The sequence below is a fragment of the Oncorhynchus tshawytscha genome, linkage group LG20 (assembly GCF_018296145.1).
Source record: "Oncorhynchus tshawytscha isolate Ot180627B linkage group LG20, Otsh_v2.0, whole genome shotgun sequence".
In the NCBI taxonomy this organism is placed as follows: domain Eukaryota; kingdom Metazoa; phylum Chordata; class Actinopteri; order Salmoniformes; family Salmonidae; genus Oncorhynchus; species Oncorhynchus tshawytscha.
The window spans coordinates 31,922,258-31,947,365 of NC_056448.1; the positions used below are offsets into that span (position 1 = coordinate 31,922,258).

Here is a 25,108-nt window from a genome sequence, read left to right on the forward strand (position 1 = left end):
TGGAAATGATACTACAGTACTCCTCTCCTCACACAGTGGCTGGGCTGTAGAGGGGTCCACATTGGTTTTTACTCTGGCTGGTGGAGTTTTAACATACAGTGAGGGAAAAAAAGGTTTTTATCCCCTGCTGATTTTGTACGTTTGTCCACTGACAAAGAAATGATCCGTCTATAATTTTAATGGTAGGTTTATTTGAACAGTGAGAGACAGAATAACATCAAAAAAATCCAGAAAAACGCATGTCAAAAATGTTATAAATTGATTTGCATTTTAATGAGGGAAATGCGTTTTTCAGGATTTTTGTTGTTGTTAGTCTGTCTCTCACTGTTCAAATAAACCTACCATTAAAATTATAGACTGATCATTTCTTTGTCAGTGGGCAAACGGACAAAATCAGCAGGAGATCAAATACTTTTTTCCCTCACTGTAGATAGATCATGGTGCCAAACAAAGCATTGTCAAACAATGGCCTTGCTTCTCTCAACGACGAACAATATCATTTAATCCTCCCCATCAATCAGCTTCATCATAGCATTGTGAGTCTGAATATTGTGAGTCTGAATCCACGGGAGAGAACAGAACAGAACAGGTTTTTGCTGCGGTTTGCACAAATAATAAGCAATGAGCTACTAATTAACCTTCAGTGCTGTAAGTGATATTCAGGCCTATGTCTGTGTTGCCTTACACAATTAGCATTGTCCAACCGACCATGACTAATACTACCAGAAGCATATGATAATGGTTGGTTGTGATAATGGGATTATCTGCTGCCACACTATATGAGCATCATGGACGGCTAACGGCTAAATAATGTGTGTATGCAGTATGTGTGTGTGTCTGTGTGTGTTAAAGTTACTCTTAAAGATCCACACACACACACACAGAGACGCTATAAACAATAAATACAGCAGAAATTCATAAATAACATGGCATGACTAACAACTTGTTTATAACCCTTCTCATAGGGACATGTTCCACGAATGGTGTGAGGGGTAGGAATGGCAGATTTCTCCATCCCCTTCTCTGGCCATTGTTTTTGGCAGTTCAATGGGGAGAAATGGCTCAGTCCCTGTAGCAATAAGGTTGTACTATCAAGGAGCATGAGTACAACACATCAATAAGCTGCTCCCAAACATTTTAAATCTGCATCAGGAAATTCTGTCTATCATAGTTCATGTGGGATTCAATGGCATTATGATAGGCAGCTTAGAACTGCCCTGAATGACTCTGTTGATCCTACAACAATTGCAGTAATCATGTGCCTATGAACCAAAATTATACTGTTCGCACTAAGGAGGTGTGCCCTAGTAGGAAGTCCACTGTGTGCAGCTCACCCTGCACTAACATAAATAACATGAGCTTGTCTACTTCTGCTAACCTTCCCAGTAAAGCAATGAAAACAATCAAACATCCCAGAAAAGTGCTAAAAATAGCTCACATTAGCATATATAGCTTAAGAAACAAGGTTCATTACATCAATAATTTAATGGTAACAGATGACATTCATATTCTAACCATCTCTGAAACTCACTTAGATAATACCTTTGATGATACAGTGGTAGCAATACATGGTTAAAACATCTACAGAAAGGACAGAAATGCCAATGGTGGAGGTGTTGCCATTTATATTCAGAACCACATTCCTGTAAAGCTTAGAGAGGATCTCATGTTAAATACTGTTTAACCTTTCCGCTAGCGGAACCCCTCGACAACATTCCGCTGAAAAGGCAGCACGCGAAATTCAAAAATATTTTTTAGAAATATGTAACTTTCACACATTAACAAGTCCAATACAGCAAATGAACGATAAACATCTTGATAATCTACCCATCGTGTCCGATTTCAAAAATGCTTTACAGCAAAAGCACAACATATGATTATGTTAGGTCATAGCCAAGTCAAAAAAAACACAGCCATTTGCCAGCCAAAGAGGAGTCACAAAAAGCAGAAATATAGATAAAATTAATCACAAAACCTTTGTTGATCTTCATCAGATGACACTCATAGGACATCATGTTACACAATACATGTATGTTTTGTTCGATAATGTGCATATTTATATCCAAAAATCTCAGTTTACATTGGCGCGTTACATGCAGAAATGTTTTGATTCCAAAACATCTGGTGATTTTGCAGAAATACTCATAATAAACATTGATAAAAGATACAACTGTTACTCACAGAATTAAAGATAGACTTCTCCTTAATGCAACCACTGTGTCAGATTTCCAAAAAACTTCACGGAAAAGCATAATGTGAGAATGGCGCTCAGAGCCCTATCCAGCCAGAGAAATATCTGCTATTTTGGAGTCAACAGAAGTCAGAAATAACACCATAAATATTCACTTACCTTTGATGATCTTCATCAGAAGGCACTCCCAGGAATCCCAGTTCTACAATAAATGACTGATTTGTTCCATAAAGTTCCATATAGTCCATCATTTAGGTCCAAATAGCCACTTTTTGTTAGCGTGTTCAGCCCAGTAATCCATCTTCATGAGGCGCAGGTACTTCGTCCAGACAAAAACTCGAGGAGTTCCGTTACAGTCCTTTAGAAACATGTCAAACGATGTATGGAATCAATCTTTAGGATGTTTTTAACATGAAACATCAATAATATTCCAACCGGAGAATTCCTATGTCTGAAGAAAAGCCCTGGAACGAGAGGTAACTCTGTCGGGAGCGTGCGTCATGAGACCAAGGCACTATGCCAGACCACTGACTCAAACAGGTCTCATGAGCCCCTCCTTTACAGTAGAATCCTCATTCAAGTTTCTAAAGACGGTTGACATCTAGTGGAAGGCGTAGGAATTGCAACTTGACTCCATAGACACTGTGTATTCGGTGGGCCAATCTTTGAAAAACTACAAACCTCAGATGTCCCACTTCCTGGTTGGATTTTTCTCAGGTTTTCGCCTGCTATATAAGTTCTGTTTTACTCACAGACATCATTCAAACAGTTTTAGAAACATCAGACTGTTTTCTATCCAATACTAATAATAATATGCATATATTCGCATCTGGGACAGAGTAGGAGGCAGTTCACTCTGGGCACGCTATTCATCCAAAAGTGAAAATGCTGCCCCCTATCCCAAAATAGTTCAATAATATGGCTACAGGTTCAACTGCCTCACCTAAAACCCGTTCTTGTGGGAAGCTGCTATAGACCACCAAGTGCTAACAGTCCATATCTGGACAACGTGTAAAATACTTCAAATCAAAATCAAATCAAATCAAATTTTATTTGTCACATACACATGGTTAGCAGATGTTAATGCGAGTGTAGCGAAATGCTTGTGCTTCTAGTTCCGACAATGCAGTAATAACCAACAAGTAATCTAACTAACAATTCCAAAACTACTGTCTTATACACAGTGTAAGGGGATAAAGAATATGTACATAAGGATATATGAATGAGTGATGGTACAGAGCAGCATAGGCAAGATACAGTAGATGGTATCGAGTACAGTATATACATATGAGATGAGTATGTAAACAAAGTGGCATAGTTAAAGTGGCTAGTGATACATGTATTACATAAGGATACAGTCGATGATATAGAGTACAGTATATACGTATGCATATGAGATGAATAATGTAGGGTAAGTAACATTATATAAGGTAGCATTGTTTAAAGTGGCTAGTGATATATTTACATCATTTCCCATCATTTCCCATTATTAAAATGGCTGGAGTTGAGTCAGTGTCAGTGTGTTGGCAGCAGCCACTCAATGTTAGTGGTGGCTGTTTAACAGTCTGATGGCCTTGAGATAGAAGCTGTTTTTCAGTCTCTCGGTCCCAGCTTTGATGCACCTGTACTGACCTCGCCTTCTGGATGATAGCGGGGTGAACAGGCAGTGGCTCGGGTGGTTGATGTCCTTGATGATCTTTATGGCCTTCCTGTAACATCGGGTGGTGTAGGTGTCCTGGAGGGCAGGTAGTTTGCCCCCGGTGATGCGTTGTGCAGACCTCACTACCCTCTGGAGAGCCTTACGGTTGAGGGCGGAGCAGTTGCCGTACCAGGCGGTGATACAGCCCGCCAGGATGCTCTCGATTGTGCATCTGTAGAAGTTTTTGAGTGCTTTTGGTGACAAGCCGAATTTCTTCAGCCTCCTGAGGTTGAAGAGGCGCTGCTGCGCCTTCTTCACGATGCTGTCTGTGTGAGTGGACCAATTCAGTTTGTCTGTGATGTGTATGCCGAGGAACTTAAAACTTACTACCCTCTCCACTACTGTTCCATCGATGTGGATAGGGGGGTGTTCCCTCTGCTGTTTCCTGAAGTCCACAATCATCTCCTTAATTTTGTTGACGTTGAGTGTGAGGTTATTTTCCTGACACCACACTCCGAGGGCCCTCACCTCTCCCTGTAGGCCCTCTCGTCGTTGTTGGTAATCAAGCCTACCACTGTTGTGTCGTCCGCAAACTTGATGATTGAGTTGGAGGCGTGCGTGGCCACGCAGTCATGGGTGAACGGGGAGTACAGGAGAGGGCTCAGAACGCACTCTTGTGGGGCCCCAGTGTTGAGGATCAGCGGGGAGGAGATGTTGTTGCCTACCCTCACCACCTGGGGGCGGCCCGTCAGGAAGTCCAGTACCCAGTTGCACAGGGCGGGGTCGAGACCCAGGGTCTCGAGCTTGATGACGAGCTTGGAGGGTACTATGGTGTTGAATGCCGAGCTGTAGTCGATGAACAGCATTCTCACATAGGTATTCCTCTTGTCCAGATGGGTTAGGGCAGTGTGCAGTGTGGTTGAGATTGCATCGTCTGTGGACCTATTTGGGCGGTAAGCAAATTGGAGTGGGTCTAGGGTGTCAGCTAGGGTGGAGGTGATATGGTCCTTGACTATTCTCTCAAAGCACTTCATGATGACGGAAGTGAGTGCTACGGGGCGGTAGTCATTTAGCTCAGTTACCTTAGCTTTCTTGGGAACAGGAACAATGGTGGCCCTCTTGAAGCATGTGGGAACAGCAGACTGGTATAGGGATTGATTGAATATGTCCGTAAACACACCGGCCAGCTGGTCTGCGCATGCTCTGAGGGCGCGGCTGGGGATGCCGTCTGGGCCTGCAGCCTTGCGAGGGTTAACACGTTTAAATGTCTTACTCACCTCGGCTGCAGTGAAGGAGAGACCGCATGTTTTCATTGCAGGCCGTGTCAGTGGCACTGTATTGTCCTCAAAGCGGGCAAAAAAGTTATTTAGTCTGCCTGGGAGCAAGACATCCTGGTCCGTGACTGGGCTGGATTTCTTCCTGTAGTCCGTGATTGACTGTAGACCCTGCCACATGCCTCTTGTGTCTGAGCCGTTGAATTGAGATTCTACTTTGTCTCTGTACTGACGCTTGTTTAATAGCCTTGCGGAGGGAATAGCTGCACTGTTTGTATTCAGTCATGGTACCAGACACCTTGCCCTGATTAAAAGCAGTGGTTCGCGCTTTCAGTTTCACACGAATGCTGCCATCAATCCACGGTTTCTGGTTAGGGAATGTTTTAATCGTTGCTATGGGAACGACATCTTCAACGCACGTTCTAATGAACTCGCACACCGAATCAGCGTATTCGTCAATGTTGTTATCTGACGCAATACGAAACATCTCCCAGTCCACGTGATGGAAGCAGTCTTGGAGTGTGGAGTCAGCTTGGTCAGACCAGCGTTGAACAGACCTCAGCGTGGGAGCCTCTTGTTTTAGTTTCTGTCTGTAGGCAGGGATCAACAAAATGGAGTCGTGGTCAGCTTTTCCGAAAGGGGGGCGGGGCAGGGCCTTATCTGCGTCGCGGAAGTTAGAGTAACAATGATCCAAGGTCTTTCCACCCCTGGTTGCGCAATCGATATGCTGATAAAATTTAGGGAGTCTTGTTTTCAGATTAGCCTTGTTAAAATCCCCAGCTACAATGAATGCAGCCTCCGGATAAATCGTTTCCAGTTTGCAGAGAGTTAAATAAAGTTCGTTCAGAGCCATCGATGTGTCTGCTTGGGGGGGGGTATATACGGCTGTGATTATAATCGAAGAGAATTCTCTTGGTAGATAATGCGGTCTACATTTGATTGTGAGGAATTCTAAATCAGGTGAACAGAAGGATTTGAGTTCCTGTATGTTTCTTTCATCACACCATGTCACGTTAGTCATAAGGCATACGCCCCCGCCCCTCTTCTTACCAGAAAGATGTTTGTTTCTGTCTTGATAATGTATTCGATATCAACAGAGGTATATTTTCTGGATGATTTAAATATTGACTGGCTTTCATCAAGCTGCCCACTGAAGAAAAAGCTTCAACCTGTAACTAGTTCCTGCAACCTGGTTTAGGTTATCAGTCAACCTACCAGGGTAGTTACAAACAGCATAGGAATAAAATCATCAACATCTGTTGATCACAGCTTTACAAATGCTGCAGAAATGTGCTTTAAAGCAGTATCCAAATCCAACGGATGTAGTGATCACAATATATTAGCCGTATTTAGCTAAATCAAAGTTCCAAAGGCTGGGCCTAATGTCGTGTATAAGAGCTAGTGAGTTTTGTAGTGATTCCTATGTTGTTGATGTGAACAATATTTGTTGGTATGTGGTTTGTAATGAGGAGCAACCAGATGCCGCACTTGACACGTTTATGAAATGTCTTATTCCAGTTACTAATAAGCATTCACCCATGAAGGAAATGGCACCGACAGAGATGGTCGCCTTGCTTCAGGTCCTTAGAAAACTATGCAGTTATTTGTTTTTTAACATATTTTTTTTTCTTTTTTTTTCGTATTTTTTCTTACCAGAAAATCTCAAGTGTTATTACATACAGCCAGGAAGAACTATTGGATATAAAAGCGATGTCAACTTACCATCATCACGACCAGGAATACGTTTTTCCTGAAGCTGATACTCTGTCGGCGCCATTTCCTTTGTCGGCGCCATTTCCAGGTGGAGCAGCCTACTGGTCAGAATCAGAAGGCGAGCACACCATCCACCACTTCAGAGCATATTACTCGCCAATGTCCAATGTCTAGATAACAAGGTGGACAAAATTAGGGCACGAGTTGCCTTCCAGAGAGACATCAGAGATTGTAACATTCTCTGTTTCACGGACACATGGCTCATTCGGGATATGTTGTCAGAGTCGGTACATCCACCCGGTTTCTTCACGCATTGCGCCGACAGAAACAAACATCTCTCTGGTAAGAAGAAGGGCGGGATTGTATGCCTTATGATTAACGACTCATGGTGTAATCACAACAACATACAGGAACTCAAGTTCTTTTATTCACCTGACCTAGAATTCCTTACAATTAAATACCGACTGCATTATCTTCCAAGAGATTTCTCTACGATTATAGTCACAGCCGTGTATATCCCCCCCCCCACAAGCAGATCCCTTGTCGGCCTTGAAAGAACTTCACTGGACTCTATGTAAACTAGAAACCATATATTCTAAGGCTGCATTTATTGTAGCTGGGGATTTTAACAAAGCTAACCTAAGAACAATACTTTCTAAATTATATCAGCACCTCAAATGCATGACACGAGCTGGTAGTATTCTGGATCATTGCTACTCGAAATTCTGCGATGCATACAAAGCCCTCCCCTGCCCTACCTTCGGCAAGTCTGACCTTGACTCCATTGTGTTGCTCCCTGCCTAAAGACAGAAACTAAACCAGGAAATGCCCGTGCTCAGGTCAATACAATGCTGTTCTGACCAATGGATATTTGGATTCCACGCTTCAAGTTTCAATCCACATGAATCCATACACTTCAAGAGTGCTTCGATCACGTGTACTGGGATATGTTCCGGATAGCCTCAGACAACAACATTGATGTATATGCTGACTCGATGAGCGAGTTTATTAGCAAGTGCATCGGCGATGTCGTACCCTCTGTGACTATTAAAACCTTCCCTAACCAGAAATCGTGGATTTGAAAATGAAAGCCCGAACCATCGCTTTTAATCATGGCAAGGCGACCGGAAACATGACCAAATACAAACAGTGCAGCTATTCCCTCCGCAAGGCAATCAAACAAGTCAAGCGTCAATATAGAGACAAAGTAGAGTCGCAATTCAACAGCTCAAACACTAGATGTATGTGGCAGAAAACCAGTCCTGTCGCTGACATCGACATCTTACTCCCAGACAAACGAAACAACTTATTTGCTCTCTTTGAGGACAATACAGTGCCACTGACACGGCCCACTACCAAAGCCCGTGGGCTCTCCTTCTCCGTGCCCAACGTGAGTAAAACATTTAAATGTGTTAACCTTTGCAAGGCTGCCAGCCCAGACGGCCTCCCTAGCCATGTCCTCAGAGCATGCGCAGACCAGCTGGCTGGTGTGTTTACGGACATATTCAACCAATCCTTACCCCAGTCTGTTGTCCCCACGTGCTTCAAGATGGCCACCATTGTTCCTGTTCCCAAGAAAGCTAAGGTAACTGAACCAAATTACTGTCGCCCCATTGCACTCACTTCTGTCATCATGAAGTGCTTTGAGAGACTAGTGAAGGATCATATCACATCCACCCTACCTGATATCCTAGACCCAGTCCAATTTGCTTACCGCCCCAATAGGTCCACAGAAGATGCAATCGCCATCACACTGCACACTGCCCTATCCCATCTGGACAAGAGGAATACCTATCAAGGCACAAGACAAGTCTCAAATACAGACACAGGAGGCAGATGGTTGGAGTCGTACAATGTTTATTCATCCAAAGGGGTAGGCAAGAGAATGGTTGTGGACAGGTAAAAAGGTCAAAACCAGATCAGAGTCCAGCAGGTACAGAGTGGCAGACAGGCTCATGGTCAAGTCAGGCAGAATGGTCAGGCAGGCGGGTACAAAGTCCAGAAACAGGCAATGGTCAAAACTGGGAGGACTAGAAAAAGGAGAACGCAAAAAGCAGGAGAACTGGAAAAACACTGGTTGACTTGGAAACATACAAGACGAAATACACTGGGGCAAATAAGCGACACCTGGAGAGGGTGGAGACAATCACAAGGACAGGTGAAACAGATCAGGGCGTGACAATACCTATGGAAGAATGCTGTTCATTGACTACAGCTCAGCATTTAATACCATAATACCCTCCAAACTCATCAATAAGCTCGAGACCCTGGGTCTCAACCTGACCCTGTGCAACTGGGTCCTGGACATTCTGACGGGCCGCCCGCAGGTGGAGAAGGTAGAAAACAACATCTCCACCCCGCTGATCCTCAACACTGGGGCCCCACAAGGGTGCGTTCTCAGCCTTTACTCCCTGTTCATCCATGACTGCGTGGCCATGCACGCTTCCAACTCAATCATCAAGTTTGCAGACGGCACTACAGTGGTAGGCCTGATTACGAACAACGACGAGACGGCCTACAGGGAGGAGGTGAGGGCCCTCGGAGTGTGGTGTCAGGAAAATAACCTCTCACTCAACGTCAACATAAAAATGACATGATTGTGGACTTCAGTAAACAGCAGCATCCACATCGACGGGACAGTAGTGGAGAAGGTGAAAAGTTTTAAGTTCCTCGGTGTACACATCACGGACAAACTGAAATGGTCCACCCACACAGACAGCGTGGTGAAGAAGGCATAAAAATGCCTCTTCAACCTCAGGAGGCTGAAGAAATGTGGCTTGTCATCTAAAACACTCACAAACTTTTACAGATTCACAATCGAGAGCATCCTGTTGGGCTGTATCACCGCCTGGTACGGCAATTGCACCACCCTCAACCGCAAGGCTCTCCAGAGGGTAATGCGGTCTGCACAACGCATCACCAAGGGCAATCTACCTGCCCTCCAGGACACCTACAGCCCCTGATGTCACAGGAAGGCCAAAAAGATAATCAAGGACAACAACCACCCGAGCCAATGCCTGTTCACCCCGCTATCATCCAGAAGGTGAGGTCAGTACAGGCGCATCAAAGCTGAAACCAAGAGACTGAAAAACAACTTCTCTCTCAAAGCCATTAGACTATTAAACAGCCATCACTAACATAGAGAGGCTACTGCCAACATAGACTCAAATCTCTGGCCACTTAAATAAATGGACTTAATAAAGGTATCACCAGTCACTTAAAATAACACCACTTTAATAATGTTTACATACAGTATCCTACATTACTCATCTCATATGTATATATACTGTATTCTATACCATCTACTGCATACTGCATCATCCTCATCCATCCATCTCGTCATCACTCATCCACATATTCTTTCTCATCCCTTTACATTTGTGTTTATTTGTGTGTATAAGGTAGTTGTTGTGAACTTGTTAGATTACTTCTTAGATATTACTACATAGTCAGAACTAGAAGCACAAGCATTTCGCTACATTCGTATTAACATCTGCTAACCATGTGAATGTGACCAATAAAATTAGATTTCATTTGATGTCAAAAAAAAATGAATGGTGTCATGACGTTGGCCTGGGGATAGGTTTATGACAGTCATAAATACCTCTTCCCCCATTTTTCCTCTCTCTACCCTACTGTTAACATAGAGATTCTGGGAACATCAGAAGGTGGGGAGAAATTAACTATATTCTGGTAATCCGACCAATTGAACATACGCGGTGGTACTTAATGAATATGATGTCAGTTCGGTTGTCATCTGGGACATTCTCATCAATGACAGGATGACATAAACTCTACAGTGGAAAGTCTGCACATTGTAGTGTCGGAGTCACATGGAATTGTTGTTCATTTTAAATGTTTGAATATAAAATTATTGGTGAAGAGATGAAATGTCATTTTAGCTTCCAAATGAGAGATTTGGGTTTTCATAAGGTTAGGGCTCTGCTCAATCAGTGGCCCGCCCCTGTGAAGAGACATGGGTTATAAAACTTTTCAAACACACCCTTCTCGCTCCACTATATAAAGCCTTGATGAAAATGTAACCTCCTGTTCCAAGTACGTGAGGTCTGCAGCCTCTGCGTTAAAAGGACTAACATGTCAACTACAGAACTAAGCCAACCTCAGCGTGAGCTTTGGTTGCGAATGGTATGAACTTTGAACTCTTATTCGCTACAGAAGTGATACCTCCTAGCAGTTGAGTTAGCAACAGCAGCTGCAAACGCGGGCTAGGAAGAACAGACAGAGTATCCCGTCTACCACACAATGACGTTACTACAACGTATTCAATTGACCACCAGAGACATTCTTCAAAGGACAAAGGACTCGGTTTGGCAACACGGCCTTCCATCTACCACCAACCTTCCGCAGATCAGAGTAAATATTTATTGCATTTTCCTTTTCCAAATGGGCGGTAATTTAGAATGCATAAGATACTGTATTTACGATAGCACAGCTTCTCCCTTTGTCCCCCAGTCTTCCCGCTCTTTCATTCAAACCCAGCCCCTTTTCTTTTGTGTAACCAGCTGTCATATCTGTTCCACCCGCTAGGGACATTTTCCTTTATGACGTAATTTGTAATCAAGGTATAATTCATTCTGTGTATATGTAATTCTGTGTGATTAGTTAGGTATTTAGTAAATAAATAATTAAACCCAATTTTACATTGCTGATTCAACTTGTTAGCCAGGGTTCGGGAGGATAACCAAGAATTTATAACTTTCAGATGAGACTGAATCAAGGTGACGATTAATATTGACTGTATTGATGTGAAATATTACTAGGTCTTTAAGAGTTTATTCAGAAGATAACAGCTCTATAAATATTATTTTGTGGTGCCCTGACTTTCTAGTTAATTACATTTACATGATTAGCTCAATCAGGTAATATTAATTACGGAGAAAGGATTTTATAGAATAGCATGTCATATCACTTAATCCGGCATAGCCAAAGACACGACAATGGTATGGTTGAGAAATGATATGGTTGAGTGGGATGAGGCAAAAAGAATGGCAAATAAGTCTGGCTGCACAACCGATTTGCAAATGTACTACAAAATGAGAAATCTAAACTGAATGAACTAATTTGAATAAAAAGAAGAAGAAACTACACTATGAAACAGGTAAATTATATATATGTATATATTATTTCACCTTTATTTAACCAGGTAGGCCATTTGAGAGCAAGTTATCATTTATAACTGCGACCTGGCCAAGATAAAGCAAAGCAGTGCGACAAAAAGCAACAACACAGAGTTCCATCTTTACTAATGACATGGCACTGGCTTTGAGTGAAGTGTATCTATGTATGCGGATGACTCAACACTATGCACGTCAGCTACTAGAGAGAGTGAAATCACTGCAACACTTAACATAGAGCTGTGGTTCATTTCAGAATGGGTGGTAAGGAATAAGTTATTCCTAAATATTAAAAAAATGAAAAGTATTGTATTTGGGACAACTCATTAACTAAACTCTAAGCCTCAACTAAATATTGTAATAAATCATGTGGAAATTGAGCAAGTTGAGGTGACTAAAACTGCTTGGAGTAACCCTGGATTGTAAATTGTCATGGTCAAAACTGTCATGCTAAAATGGGGAGAAGTCTGTCTATAATAAAGCGCGACTCTGCCTTTTTAACAACACTATCAACAAGGCTCTAGTTTTGATACACCTGGACTACTGTTCAGTCAAGTGGTCAGGTGCTACAAAGAGGGACCTTGGAAATGTACAATTGTCTCAGAACAGGGCAGCACGGCTGTCCCTTAAATGTACATGGAGAGCTAACATTAATGATATGCATGTAAATCTCTCATGGCTCAACATGGAGGAGAGATTAACTTAATTTCTGCTTGTTTTTGTAAGAAGTGTTGACATCCTGATTGCACAGAGGTGTCTGTTTAAACTATTGGCACACAGGATACCCCATAAGACATGCCACCAGAGGTCTCTTCACAATCCACAAGTCAAGAATAGACTATGGGAGGCTCACAGTACTACATAGAGCCATGGCTACATGGATCTCTACTCCACATCAGGTAACTGATGCAAGCAATAAAATGTGATTTAAAAAAATACACCTTATGGAACACACACACACAGCTAATGGGGATCCTTAATAAATACAAATGAACAAAAAACAAAGATTGTGAAGGAAAATAGATGATCTCTGTGACCCCTTAAAACATTATTATTTCCTTAGTATTCCCATGATATGGACACGGCTAAGAGCTATAAACATTAGCATAACCCCCTGTGTGAAGCTTCTTCATGAAACTACATTCTGTCATTGTCTGACAGCAGGTTTAAGACAAACCGAGAGAGAGAAAGGAATAGAGAGATAAATAGAGAGAGAGGGAGGAGGAGAGAGAGAGAGAGAAATAAGCATCAAAAAGAGGCTTGGGAGGGTTGACTCATCTTGAGTTGGTTGTTTTAAATCTATAACGAGGAGGACTCCAGGATATAGTTGATCAAAGAGTATCTCCTCTTACTTACTTCTGTTCTTTAACTTTTGCCTCTGGAGACATGAGGCTATTTATAACAGAGAGTAATGGTGGACGGATCCCTGATCACCTGCTTTTGGCTATTGATCATTGGTCAGAATGGATCACATATCAGGAAGTGACTGCAGTAAGGTGTCCTCATCGTGGATTGGTTTTCGAAGCTGGACGCTTATCATCAACCAATCAGCATTCATTCATGTCTATGATACAGCACAATATTGTTCTCAGAATTCTGATCCAGACCCCAGCAAGGTGAGGGGAAACGTTTTCTGAGACTAACTTCAAACTGATGTATCTCCCAAACTCTTGGCTCTCCTCTAACATTGCTGTGGTTGTTGAGGTGTGAAGTAAAACAAGAGGGAGGGAGATAGAGCAGGAGAGAGAGTGAGAAAATGTATGGAGAAGCTATCTGTTTTGTTTCCCATCATTCCCTTCCTGCCCTGAATTAGAATAAGCTCTCCCCTGTATTCTTTAACTTCACTATTCAAATTCCTTCTTCAAACATGGTTTGAAGACACTCGCTCCACTGACATAATTTCCTCTCCTTCTTTGCTCCTCTCCTCAACTTCCCATCCTCTTCTCCTCCCCTCATTATTTCCCCCCTCCTCTCCTCAATTTGTTACCAAACAGCCAGCACCCCCTACTCCCCCACCTCCCCACCACCCCCCTTTTAAAACCCCTAAAACCCCTGTTTTCCCCCATTGACGATGGTACTGGGAGCGGCGGGCAGGCGGGAGTGCGTGAAGGATGAACGTACGCTTTCACCGGCAGCCCCTGGGCACTGGGGTCGTTCGGCAGCGTCCAAACCCCATTAGCAGGAGAGGAGCCATGTCAAGCAGGGCCGAAGTCGATAAGCAGGCCCCAAAACAGTAGCGTGCCAGCTCCACTCTGGTCTGCACCGTGCTGCTGTGAAACAGGCAGCTCACAAACACAAGGCACACCCTCCTCAAGGGCTCCCTGAGGAAAGTGCCACCAGAGAGGGAGAGATGGAGAGAGAGAGGTGAGAAGGAGGAGAGAAAGAGGTAGTGAAATAAATGGTTGTGAAAGGTAAAATGTGAAGGTAAGGCTGGGGGCATATGAGGAGAGACAGAGAGAGAGAGACATAGACAGAGAGACAGAGAGAGGGAAAGAGAGAGAGAGAGAGAGAGAGAGAGAGACAGACAGACAGACAGACAGGGAGACAGACAGACAGGGAGACAGAGAGAGGTAAAGAGAGAGACACAGACAGAGGGACAGAGAGACAGGGAGACACAAAGAGAGAGAGGGGGGGGGAGACACAGACAGAGAGACAGATAGAGAGACAGAGAGAGACAGAGAGACAGAAATGGACAGCGAGACAGAGAGAGAGACAGAGAAATAGACAGGCAGAGAGACACAGAGACAGAGAGCTAATAAAGTAGCAGGAGAGTGAGAATAAAGGATATTTACTGATCACCACATTAGCTCCAAAGGACATTGTCCACATATTACAAATGACCACTTTCTATGATTGTTTTGTTCTAATTCTCAGCTATTTTCACTGTTATGTTGACCTGGATTGGAACATTTGATCCAGCTCCAGGCAGTAGTACCCATCCACAATGTTAACACATCTGACCCAGGTCTAACCCAGGTCTGGCCCTGTTGACCCACATAAGTCACCAAGGTCCAGGAGTCCTACTGTTTCTGCCCCTTTAAGGGTTAAAGGGGTTATGGAACACATGTGTTCTAGATTTCCACCTCGTTCCAAACAGGCTTCATGACCATTTGACTCTCCACTAGTGATGCGCGGCTTGACTCATAACCTGCAGTCCCCACGGTTATATCCGTGGGTTGGACGGGTTTAGGGTCATTAAACAATACCTTAAAAAATCCATAAATGTGTAATTGTTGTTCAATTTATGTAGTCTACATTGAGGTTTTTCTTTCATTATTTTAGGCTATCTGGTATTAGTTTATAAGCCTAAGCTTTAGGGCTTAACTGTACTCACGCCAAATTGCCTACACAGCCAATCGCCAAATAATGCTTTTGGTGACGGGCAGAAAAAGTTGAAGTTATGTTGAAGTGTTGAAGTTTAATTCAAGAAGACAAAAGCTGCGAAAGGAGAGTTGAAAATAAAGAAAAGGGATGGCCAGAAAAGTAATGTTTTGAAAAGATTTGGTGAAGTGGCAAAGAGGATGATAGCAGTGCCAGCCATGTTAGGTGTGATGATTGTGAGACGCTATACAAATTCGCCAGTCACAAGACAGGACTTGAAATAGGCCTATGGCATGTCAAGGGAACTGTAGCCTACTGTTTAGATGGGTTAAATGGAAACTGAAATCTTGTTCATTGACTAACCAGAATAACCTACTGTTTTTTTGGCAAACTCCAAAGTCCTCTGATAATACTCGTCCTTATGCGAATCGACATCCCTGTGTTTTGAGAGAAATATCTGAGTTTTACAGGTGTTGCTCGCGGTTTGAGCAAGAAAACAATAACTGACTCGATAAAGTGAAGTGCATAAAATATATATGAAGGGCCTATATTTATCAACTTTCACAGTGAATGCTTTTGTTTATATGTTTTGTGCAAGTTAATTGGACATTGGCAAATGCATGGTAAAACATATTGTGCCTATTTAATGAAACACTTTCTGTTAAAGCAGCATACAACTGAGCTAAACTGAGCTAAACAAGTTCACTTTCTCATCCATAGCCTAAAAATGCATATCAAGTGCAAGTTAGCTGTTTTGGCTCACATCTGAAGGCTGAAGGCTGGAGGGCATTTAGGACGTCTTCTACTGCGGATCACTAAAATATTTGAATGATTATGATCACACTTCTTCAATTCAAATATTATGGCAACACTATACCAAAGATGGTTTGATATGGTTTAAACTTGCGAACCATCTCGTTTTGTCAGGGTAGCCTGTTATCGCCTGGACTTGTTGAAATATCTTCAACACTATACCAAAGATGGTTTGATATGGTTTAAACTTGCGAACCATCTCGTTTTGTTAGGGTAGCCTGTTATCGCCTGGACTTGTTGAAATATCTTCACACCTAGAAAAAACCTTCAGGCTTCCATCATAACAGTTGATGTATTAAAACGATTTTAAAAATGAAGAAAGAATTACAGGTGGCAGTTTGGAAAAAACGTATCCCACCTGAATCATCCTTTTTTAAAAATGTTTATTTCACCTTTATTTAACCAGGTAGGCCAGTTGAGAACAAGTTCTCATTTGCAACTGCGACCTGGCCAAGATAAAGCATAGCAGTGTGAGCAGACAACACAGAGTTACACATGGAATAAACAATTAACAAGTCAATAACACAGTAGAAAACAAAGGGGGGAGTCTATATACAATGTGTGCAAAAGGCATGAGGAGGTAGGCGAATAATTACAATTTTGCAGATTAACACTGGAGTGATAAATGATCAGATGGTCATGTACAGGTAGAGATATTGGTGTGCAAAAGAGCAAGTAAATAAATAAAAACAGTATGGGGATGAGGTAGGTGAAAATGGGTGGGCTATTTACCAATAGACTATGTACAGCAGCAGCGATCGGTTAGCTGCTCAGATAGCTGATGTTTGAAGTTGGTGAGGGAGATAAAAGTCTCCAACTTCAGCGATTTTTGCAATTTGCGATTTTTGCAATCCTCTGGAATAACGGACATTCTGGGGTAATAAATACATAACCAACGTTCTCTAATAATACTCAAATAATACTGGCCTGTGCGGATAGGGCTCAAGCCTTAATAATAACTCCTGCAGAATTAAACATTTGATATAACATGATATACCAAAGCAACATTTGGACTTGGGAACAGGAGTGGAGGAATATGGTGTATTTCTTTCTGCACCTTGAGAGAATGCAATGTTCAGTTAGATACCATCTGTAGAGGTGCTGTCTTCATCATAAAAGCTGATAGTATTTCTCCCAAATAAAATATGCATCGAAGACTAACTGAAATCTTATCAGAAACACATTGGGTCATTTGCACAGCTTTGTTTTTCCTTACAACCAGTCAAACTTATGTAATTTGTACGTTTTGCAAAGAAAATCTTTCCTGTTTTTATATTTGTTGCTTTATTATATTTTCTCCCCAGTCCCTTAACGTCTTTTCTCCGCGAAAGATGACAGAGTAAACTTTACCGATGCCAACTAGATTGAATCATGAATTCTATTACATTATTCTGTTGGGCAAGGGTTTATTTAGTCTTCGAGGGCAACATATATTGACAAAAGAGAAGTTAAATGTATCTAATTACAGACAAGTTGACTGACAAATAGCCTACCAAAATGTCAGAAATTATAAGCAGACACCTATTTAAATCAGGCAAAACAACCCCCTGTCAAAAATCATTCTGCAGTCTTTGACTGTAGTCTATAGTGCATTTTCTATATTTGCGGGTTAGGGTTGGGTGTGGGCCTCATATTTTCACTTCATCACATGTAGTTGGGCGGATGCGGATGGGTTATTAACAGTTGTGGGTGGGGTGAACAAACAGCTGACCCACGCACCACTTCTCTCCACGCTAACTCACAGGTGACCTTACAGAATCTCTTACAAACGACTATCAGAGAGACTCTTAGACTGCCTGATAGAATAATAGTCTTTGAGGCAGTGCTAAATATAAAGTTTTACTGCAGTAGCAGTGCTTTATGTACACAGTAACAGATCACACAAAACAAGTTGTGAAGCTAACTCGAGAGGACAATTATTGGTTGCATTTTACATGAACTTGTCCAAATAATAGTTTAATTTAATATACATTTTTATTGACTGTATGTTTGTTTATTCCATGTGTAACTCTGTGTTATTGTATGTGTCGAACTGCTGTGCTTTGTCTTGGCCAGGTCGCAATTGTAAATGAGAACTTGTTCTCAACTAGCCTACCTGGTTAAGTAAAGGTGAAATAAATACAAATAAATAAAAAATATAGTGTTTGAAAACAATATTGTAAACTTAATTAGTCTTCACTATGTTTCCATTTTGCTATAGAGAAAAATCCCCTACTTTCTTTTTCTTGAAGTCGAGTTGTCACATGTTCTCATATATGTGGTCTTATAGGCTAACTATATTAAATAAGAATCAACATCATACAAGGTGCTACCTAATTCCCCTAGTCCTTGGTACGGCATGCTAGCCAGGCGATCTTGAGGCAGGCGTACAGTACATGTACCCAACTGTTCCACATGTTGTTCGTCTGAGGCCTATCCACACCACTCTCCTCCCGTTCCTCTCATTCCCCTGGTCCCCTACTTCAAACACCCCTCAGGGGAGAGTGTACAGAAAACACAACACAGGATTAAAACAGGCTTTTTCGGGATGCCATACAGTCCACAGAGTCCCCAACCAGCCAAGTGAAAGACACAACATTTCTGTAATCTATTTGTTTTAAAGTTGTGAGGAGAGAAATATTCCCTTATTCCATCTTTTCTCCTTTTGTTCTCTCCTCAACTGACCCTGTTTGATCTTCCTCCCCCTATTTCTCTCTTCTGTTTACCTTTATCCTGCTGTTTGTCTTTCCCTCTTTCTTTCCTCTCCCCTCCCTCGCTTCGTCTCCACCTCTCACAATCTATTCTATTTAACTGTTCCAATTCAGCCCCTCCATGGTGCATTCAGCTTCATATACTGTAGCTGTCATCATATCTGTGTGCTGCTAAAACCTTATCCATTATAATGAAAGAGTCTGGGAACCCTGTACCAAGTCTCCTCTCTAGCTTATATCATCTCTTTATCTCTTCTACTCATTTCCTCTCTATTTATTTCTTATTTCGTTCTTCTATTATATCTCTTTCAGAGCCACACCCTGCCCTTCCCCTCTTTCTCTTGACTCCCATTTGCTTTCTATCTTTCTCTCTCTCCCCCCTTTCTCTCCCATCCTATTCTTCCTCCACCTTCTGACCGAGCCTGAATCTGTCTTTACCTTTCCTTTTGTTCTCCATCTCAACCCATTACTTCCCTCCGACCGCTCTAACCCTTCCCGCTCATGTCCCTCTTCTCTCGGTCCCACTGTAGGAGTAGCTGACAGCCACCATCCCTCCATCCCCTCCTCCTCATCCCCCTCTCCTTGTCTCTGTCTCATCCTTTAGGAGTGGGTGACAGCCACTGACCTGCTCATCTCTCTGGACAGGCTCAACACATTCGGAGATGAGTTCTTCAAGGACGCCAAGGTGCTGCGATCCTACTTCTACGCCATCTCCGATTTCTCCGTAGGCGCCAGGTAACACACACCTGACGTCTAAGAGAGGGAGGGAGAGAAAAAGGGAGAGAACAAGAGAAGGAGCGAAGAAGAGAGAGAGCCTGTTTGCTTTGATTTATCTTTGTCTGTCTTTGCTCATTTCTCAGACAGACTCGACTATGAAACAACAACCCAGCTCGTTATAGTGACCCATTTTGTAGATAATAAAATAGATATTAAAACAGATAATAAAATGCTTCTCCACATTTCCTCCCTCTCTGTATCCTTTTTACATAACAAATAGTCTAACTCAACACAAGCCCTATACAGTAGATTGTAAGGCTACAATCTACCAAGTTCCCCCCCTAAAAAGAACAGAGCCACATCATCCTCCTCTGTCCCCATGTCTTTTCCATCACTGTCCCTGCTCTGTCTCTTGTCCTCAGACCTGGGTTCAAATTCTATTTGAAATCATTCAAAAACGGCAAACCCGGCACACCTGGCACTCCGGGTAGACCAGAGCAAACACTCCAAGTATTTGAAAGATTTCAAATAATACTTGAACACAGGTCTGCTGGTCCCTGGGCTTATTCCTCACAGTAACGAGAAGGGACAACAGGAGGCGGGCAGCACAGACAGGATGTCCATGGGCACGGCACAATAACATGAACCTTCTTAAGTAGTTGAGATGAAGCCTTCACTGCTTCAACAGGATCTGACACCTGTCATAAGTGTTTATGATCAAAGCGAGGGGTGACAGTTTGACAAATGACCCAACAATGTCACCATGACACCTGAGGGAATGAAGGGGGGCAAGCTGACAACTTGTTGGGCTTGCGTAGTCAGCCTAGCTTGTTGGATTGGCCAGAGCAGTGCAGGCACTTGTCACTTGGTCAATTCGCACACTGAATGTTATGAATGGACACAATTAGTGTCAGGATATGTCAATGTGTTGGATTAAATGGTCAGCTAGTGGAGTATAGTAACTCAAAAAATAGTAAAAAGAAATGGTCCAGAACTGATGGACTACTAAGCTGCTATATGAGCTATTCTCTGTGCCATATTCATTATTGTGGTTGTCAAGATTACCTCAGAGTTTACTACTAGAGACATCTGAGTTGGTGGTTGGGGGCAATTTTCACTTTCTTACTAACAACTTCCTTGTCACAACAACAACAACAACAGAAACAGAAATAACTGATTGGGAGCCGTTAGCATAAAGAGTCTGGATCTGGGACAGCTGGTTAAATCTGACAGGGACAGGGGATGATAAGCCCCCCTCTTCCCTCACAGAAAGGCCCTCTGCAGAACCAATGACAGAGGATGCACCCCAAATGGCACTCTATTTCATGCACTACTTTTACCAGGGCCCAAAGAGCTCTAGTCAAAAGTAATGCACTGTATAGGGAAGAGGGTGTCAGTTGGGATGCAGGCAGGCACTATACAAAGTCAACACAACAAGGAGAATAAGACACTGTCATCCTCACCGTGTCACAGTAAAGATAGGGCCTCAGCTAACAGCTATTGGCCAAACATCCTTGATCATTAAATGATTTCTAGACATAGGAAATGGTATTTTCTCGACTGGTTGGAAAGGATATGCATAACTTGATATATAGCACAATAACTCACATGCACACACATACACACAGTGACTGGTAGTTGAAGTTGTTTACGCTCAGGGACATCTTGTGCAGACGAGAGTTGGACACACAGGGGAGATGAGCAGAACAGTATTCACTGAAGGGTATAAAACCCCACGCTATCCAAGGCGATGTACTGTATCGGCCACTGATATGTAATGGGAGGTGAAAAGTCACAGTGAAAATACTTTCTCATTTTACATCTCCTCCGTTCTGTCCTATTCTCTGTTCTCTGTTAATTTCCTTTTATGTGTGTGTGTGTTTGTGTGTGTGCGTATTCGTACATGCGTGCACGTGTATGCGCTCAATGCATATACTATAAGTTTGAGTCCATACAAGTGTATATCTGTAAATGTGTGTGTGGGTACACACACACCTCTCCATCTTTATCTGTCAGGTGTAAGTGTAATGGCCATGGCAGTGAATGTGTGTTGGACGAGCAGGGGGCTCTGGTGTGTGACTGCCAGCATCACACTGTCGGGGTGGACTGCCAGAGGTGTCACCCATTCTACCAGGACAGGCCTTGGGCCAGGGCCACCGGAGACTCTGCCAACCAGTGTATGAGTAAGTATTGGAGATTGGTTTAGTTCAGTCACCCCTGGGGAAATGTATAGCCGGGGTAGTGTATGAGTGAGTATTGGAGATTGGTTTAGTTCAGTCACCCCTGGGGAAATGTATAGTTGGGGTAGTGTATGAGTGAGTATTGGAGATTGGTTTAGTTCAGTCACCCCTGGGGAAATGTATAGCCGGGGTAGTGTATGAGTAAGTATTGGAGATTGGTTTAGTTCAGTCACCCCTGGGGAAATGTATAGCCGGGGTAGTGTATGAGTGAGTATTGGAGATTGGTTTAGTTCAGTCACCCCTGGGGAAATGTATAGCCGGGGTAGTGTATGAGTGAGTATTGGAGATTGGTTTAGTTCAGTCACCCCTGGGGAAATGTATAGCCGGGGTAGTGTATGAGTGAGTATTGGAGATTGGTTTAGTTCAGTCACCCCTGGGGAAATGTATAGTTGGGGTAGTGTATGAGTAAGTATTGGAGATTGGTTTAGTTCAGTCACCCCTGGGGAAATGTATAGTTGGGGTAGTGTATGAGTAAGTATTGGAGATTGGTTTAGTTCAGTCACCCCTGAGGAAATGTATAGTTGGGGTAGTGTATGAGTGAGTATTGGAGATTGGTTTAGTTCAGTCACCCTGGGGAAATGTATAGTTGGGGTAGTGTATGAGTGAGTATTGGAGATTGGTTTAGTTCAGTCACCCCTGGGGAAATGTATAGCCGGGGTAGTGTATGAGTGAGTATTGGAGATTGGTTTAGTTCAGTCACCCCTGGGGAAATGTATAGTTGGGGTAGTGCATGAGTGAGTATTGCAGCCAAGTTCCTTTAGGAGTACATAATGTATTAGTGAGTACCCAGGGATTTGTTCAAAGAACCCTCGGAGAAGACTATAGGAGATTTGGAGGGAGGACAGCTGAACATTGATGTACAGTAACCACATAACACTGTATTTACAAAGCATACCTGATATTGAACGTATCATGTGTAAATGTGAGATGTTGGTGTAGCCTTAACTTAACCTTACCCAAATTGCTAACCCTAACCTTACATTTTTGTTCTCACATATTTTTACAATACATACAATTTTTGCAGCTGGCTCATCTAGCGGAAATCGCTCACTTCTGCCTCCAGGGCAAGATTCATGACAATAAACATCAACCTGCTGCTGTATGTGTGTGTGTGCGCATGTGTGTATATGTACGTGTGTGTGTGTGTGTGTGTGTGTGTGTGTGTGTGTGTGTGTGTGTGTGTGTACGTGTGTGTGTGTGTGTGTGTGTGTGTGTGTGTGTGTGTGTGTGTGTGTGTGTGTGTGTGTTGGAGCAAGTGAGTGAGGGGTTGTCAGGCATATGTCGCACCTGCAACATCTGTAGAATCTCTCTACACAAGGAGGTACAAGAGTCCAGGTCACACCCTACAGTAGGTTGATAGAATAATGCTTCTCTATTGTTTTTCTGCATTACAGTCTTCATGGGCTCATGTGTGTGTGTGTGTGTGTGTGTGTGTGTGTGTGTGTGTGTGTGTGTGTGTGTGTGTGTGTGTGTGTGTGTGTGTGTGTGTGTGTGTGTGTGTGTGCGTATAAATTAGCGTGAGTGCAAATATCAGCGCGGTTCAGGCTTATCGCGCTGTGCACTGAGCGGTGAATGGTTCTTTTGAACACTGCTGAGGAGGAATTGTAATTGGTTGGACTGATAAACCCATAAAGGAGAGGCCTCGTTAATTGTTTTTATGCTTGATTCTATTAAGAAACAAGCTTGTTTTAATTACACTCATGCTGTGTTCTAAATAGCACCCTTTCCCTATATAGTGTACTTTACCTTTGACCAGGGCACATAGAGCTATGGTCAAATCTATTGCACGATGTGGGGAATAGGGTGCAATTTGGGAGGAAGCCTGAGTCTCTGTACCAAACAGGTGGCTTTTTTAAATAGACTGCCGCATGCAGCTGCACTGTACTGTAAAGGAAAAAATGAATATATTATTAAATACATAGAAGAAAATAAGTACTGAATGTGAAAGAACTAGAGAGTAAAAGTGAATGCTATGTGTATTATAATGTTCAGCCTCCATATTCGGCGAGATAGAAACCAATTTTGCCGCAGCTTACCGGACCAAGCTCTGTCTCTCTCTTCTCTGCCGTGTATGGCATGTGTCTGGAACCAGTACCATATGGCTCTACTTGTCAGAACACAAACACTTTAATTGACAACGGGTGAGAGACAGACAGACAGACAGACAGACAGACAGACAGACAGACAGACAGACAGACAGACAGACAGACAGACAGACAGACAGACAGACAGACATTTATGTTGTCACAACATCCTTCTGGTTATTACCAAGTTACTTAGCAGACATAAGTGTCTAATTTAGCTTACTATCCACTTCCTAGTTGGAAAGACATTTTAGTAAGTGCACCTGAGATACCTGCCTTGAATACATGTGTAATGACTCAGGCAGACTCAATCTATTTGCAGTCAGACACATTATCACTCATGATCATCTTTAAAGGGTATATACTGTATGAACAATTTTAGCAGGGAAAACAACTGTTACAAAACAACTCAACATCCACCCAGTAGCCTATTCCCAACCAACAGTAATCTAATTTCCCCTTGTTTAAAAAAATCACACTATTGATGGATTTCTATCAATTGCTCTGAGACATCATTGAGGGAATCAAGGGGCTTTGCAAAGTATAGGACTGGCTATTTATCACTGACATGTGCAGATCATAACATCTGTAATATCACAATAATAAGTCATTTTCTTGATGAAAAATACGAGACGCAGGGATGGATTGATCAGGGGATGTTCATTCAACAAACAACCAGTTAGCTGTTCAACTCAATGCCTGTCAAGTAGCCTACCCAGTACCCATATGTCCAAAAGGCTACTGACTGGGAGTGTACACTGTGTGAATGGTAGCTGACACGGTCTCTCCTTCAAAAACACGCCATGGTCTCTGCCTAGAAAACTCCTCAGACTGGCCTGTTATTCAGGCCATTATTGGAAGGACAGCGCAGTGCATGAACAAGGCAGGGAGAAAGAGAGAGAGATAAAAAGAGAGAGAGAGAGAGAGAGAGAGAGAGAGAGAGAGAGAGAGAGAGAGATAGACCGACTTAAATAGCGGGCCTGCCGACTTAAATAGCCAAACATACGAAGAACAGGTGGTCTACCGACTTAAATAGCCAAACATACGAAGAGCAGGCGGGCCTACCGACTTAAATAGCCAAACATACGAAGAGCAGGCGGGCCTACCGACTTAAATAGCCAAACATACGAAGAGCAGGCGGGCCTACCGACTTAAATAGCCAAACATACGAAGAGCAGGCGGGCCTACCGACTTAAATAGCCAAACATACGAAGAACAGGTGGCCTACCGACTTAAATAGCCAAACATACGAAGAGCAGGCGGGCCTACCGACTTAAATAGCCAAACATAC

At 42.8% G+C, this 25,108-nt stretch overlaps 1 protein-coding gene across 1 annotated transcript in view; it reads left to right on the plus strand.

Moving 5' to 3' along the window:
- The window catches only part of LOC112219921 (laminin subunit gamma-3), a 207,226-nt gene that overhangs the window by 26,834 nt on the left and 155,284 nt on the right, over positions 1-25,108 (plus strand). Inside the window, exons 3-4 of the mRNA XM_042302494.1 lie at positions 19,381-19,511; positions 21,510-21,676. Coding sequence (XP_042158428.1) covers positions 19,381-19,511; positions 21,510-21,676 — 298 coding nt within the window. The remainder of the gene's footprint in view (positions 1-19,380; positions 19,512-21,509; positions 21,677-25,108) is intronic.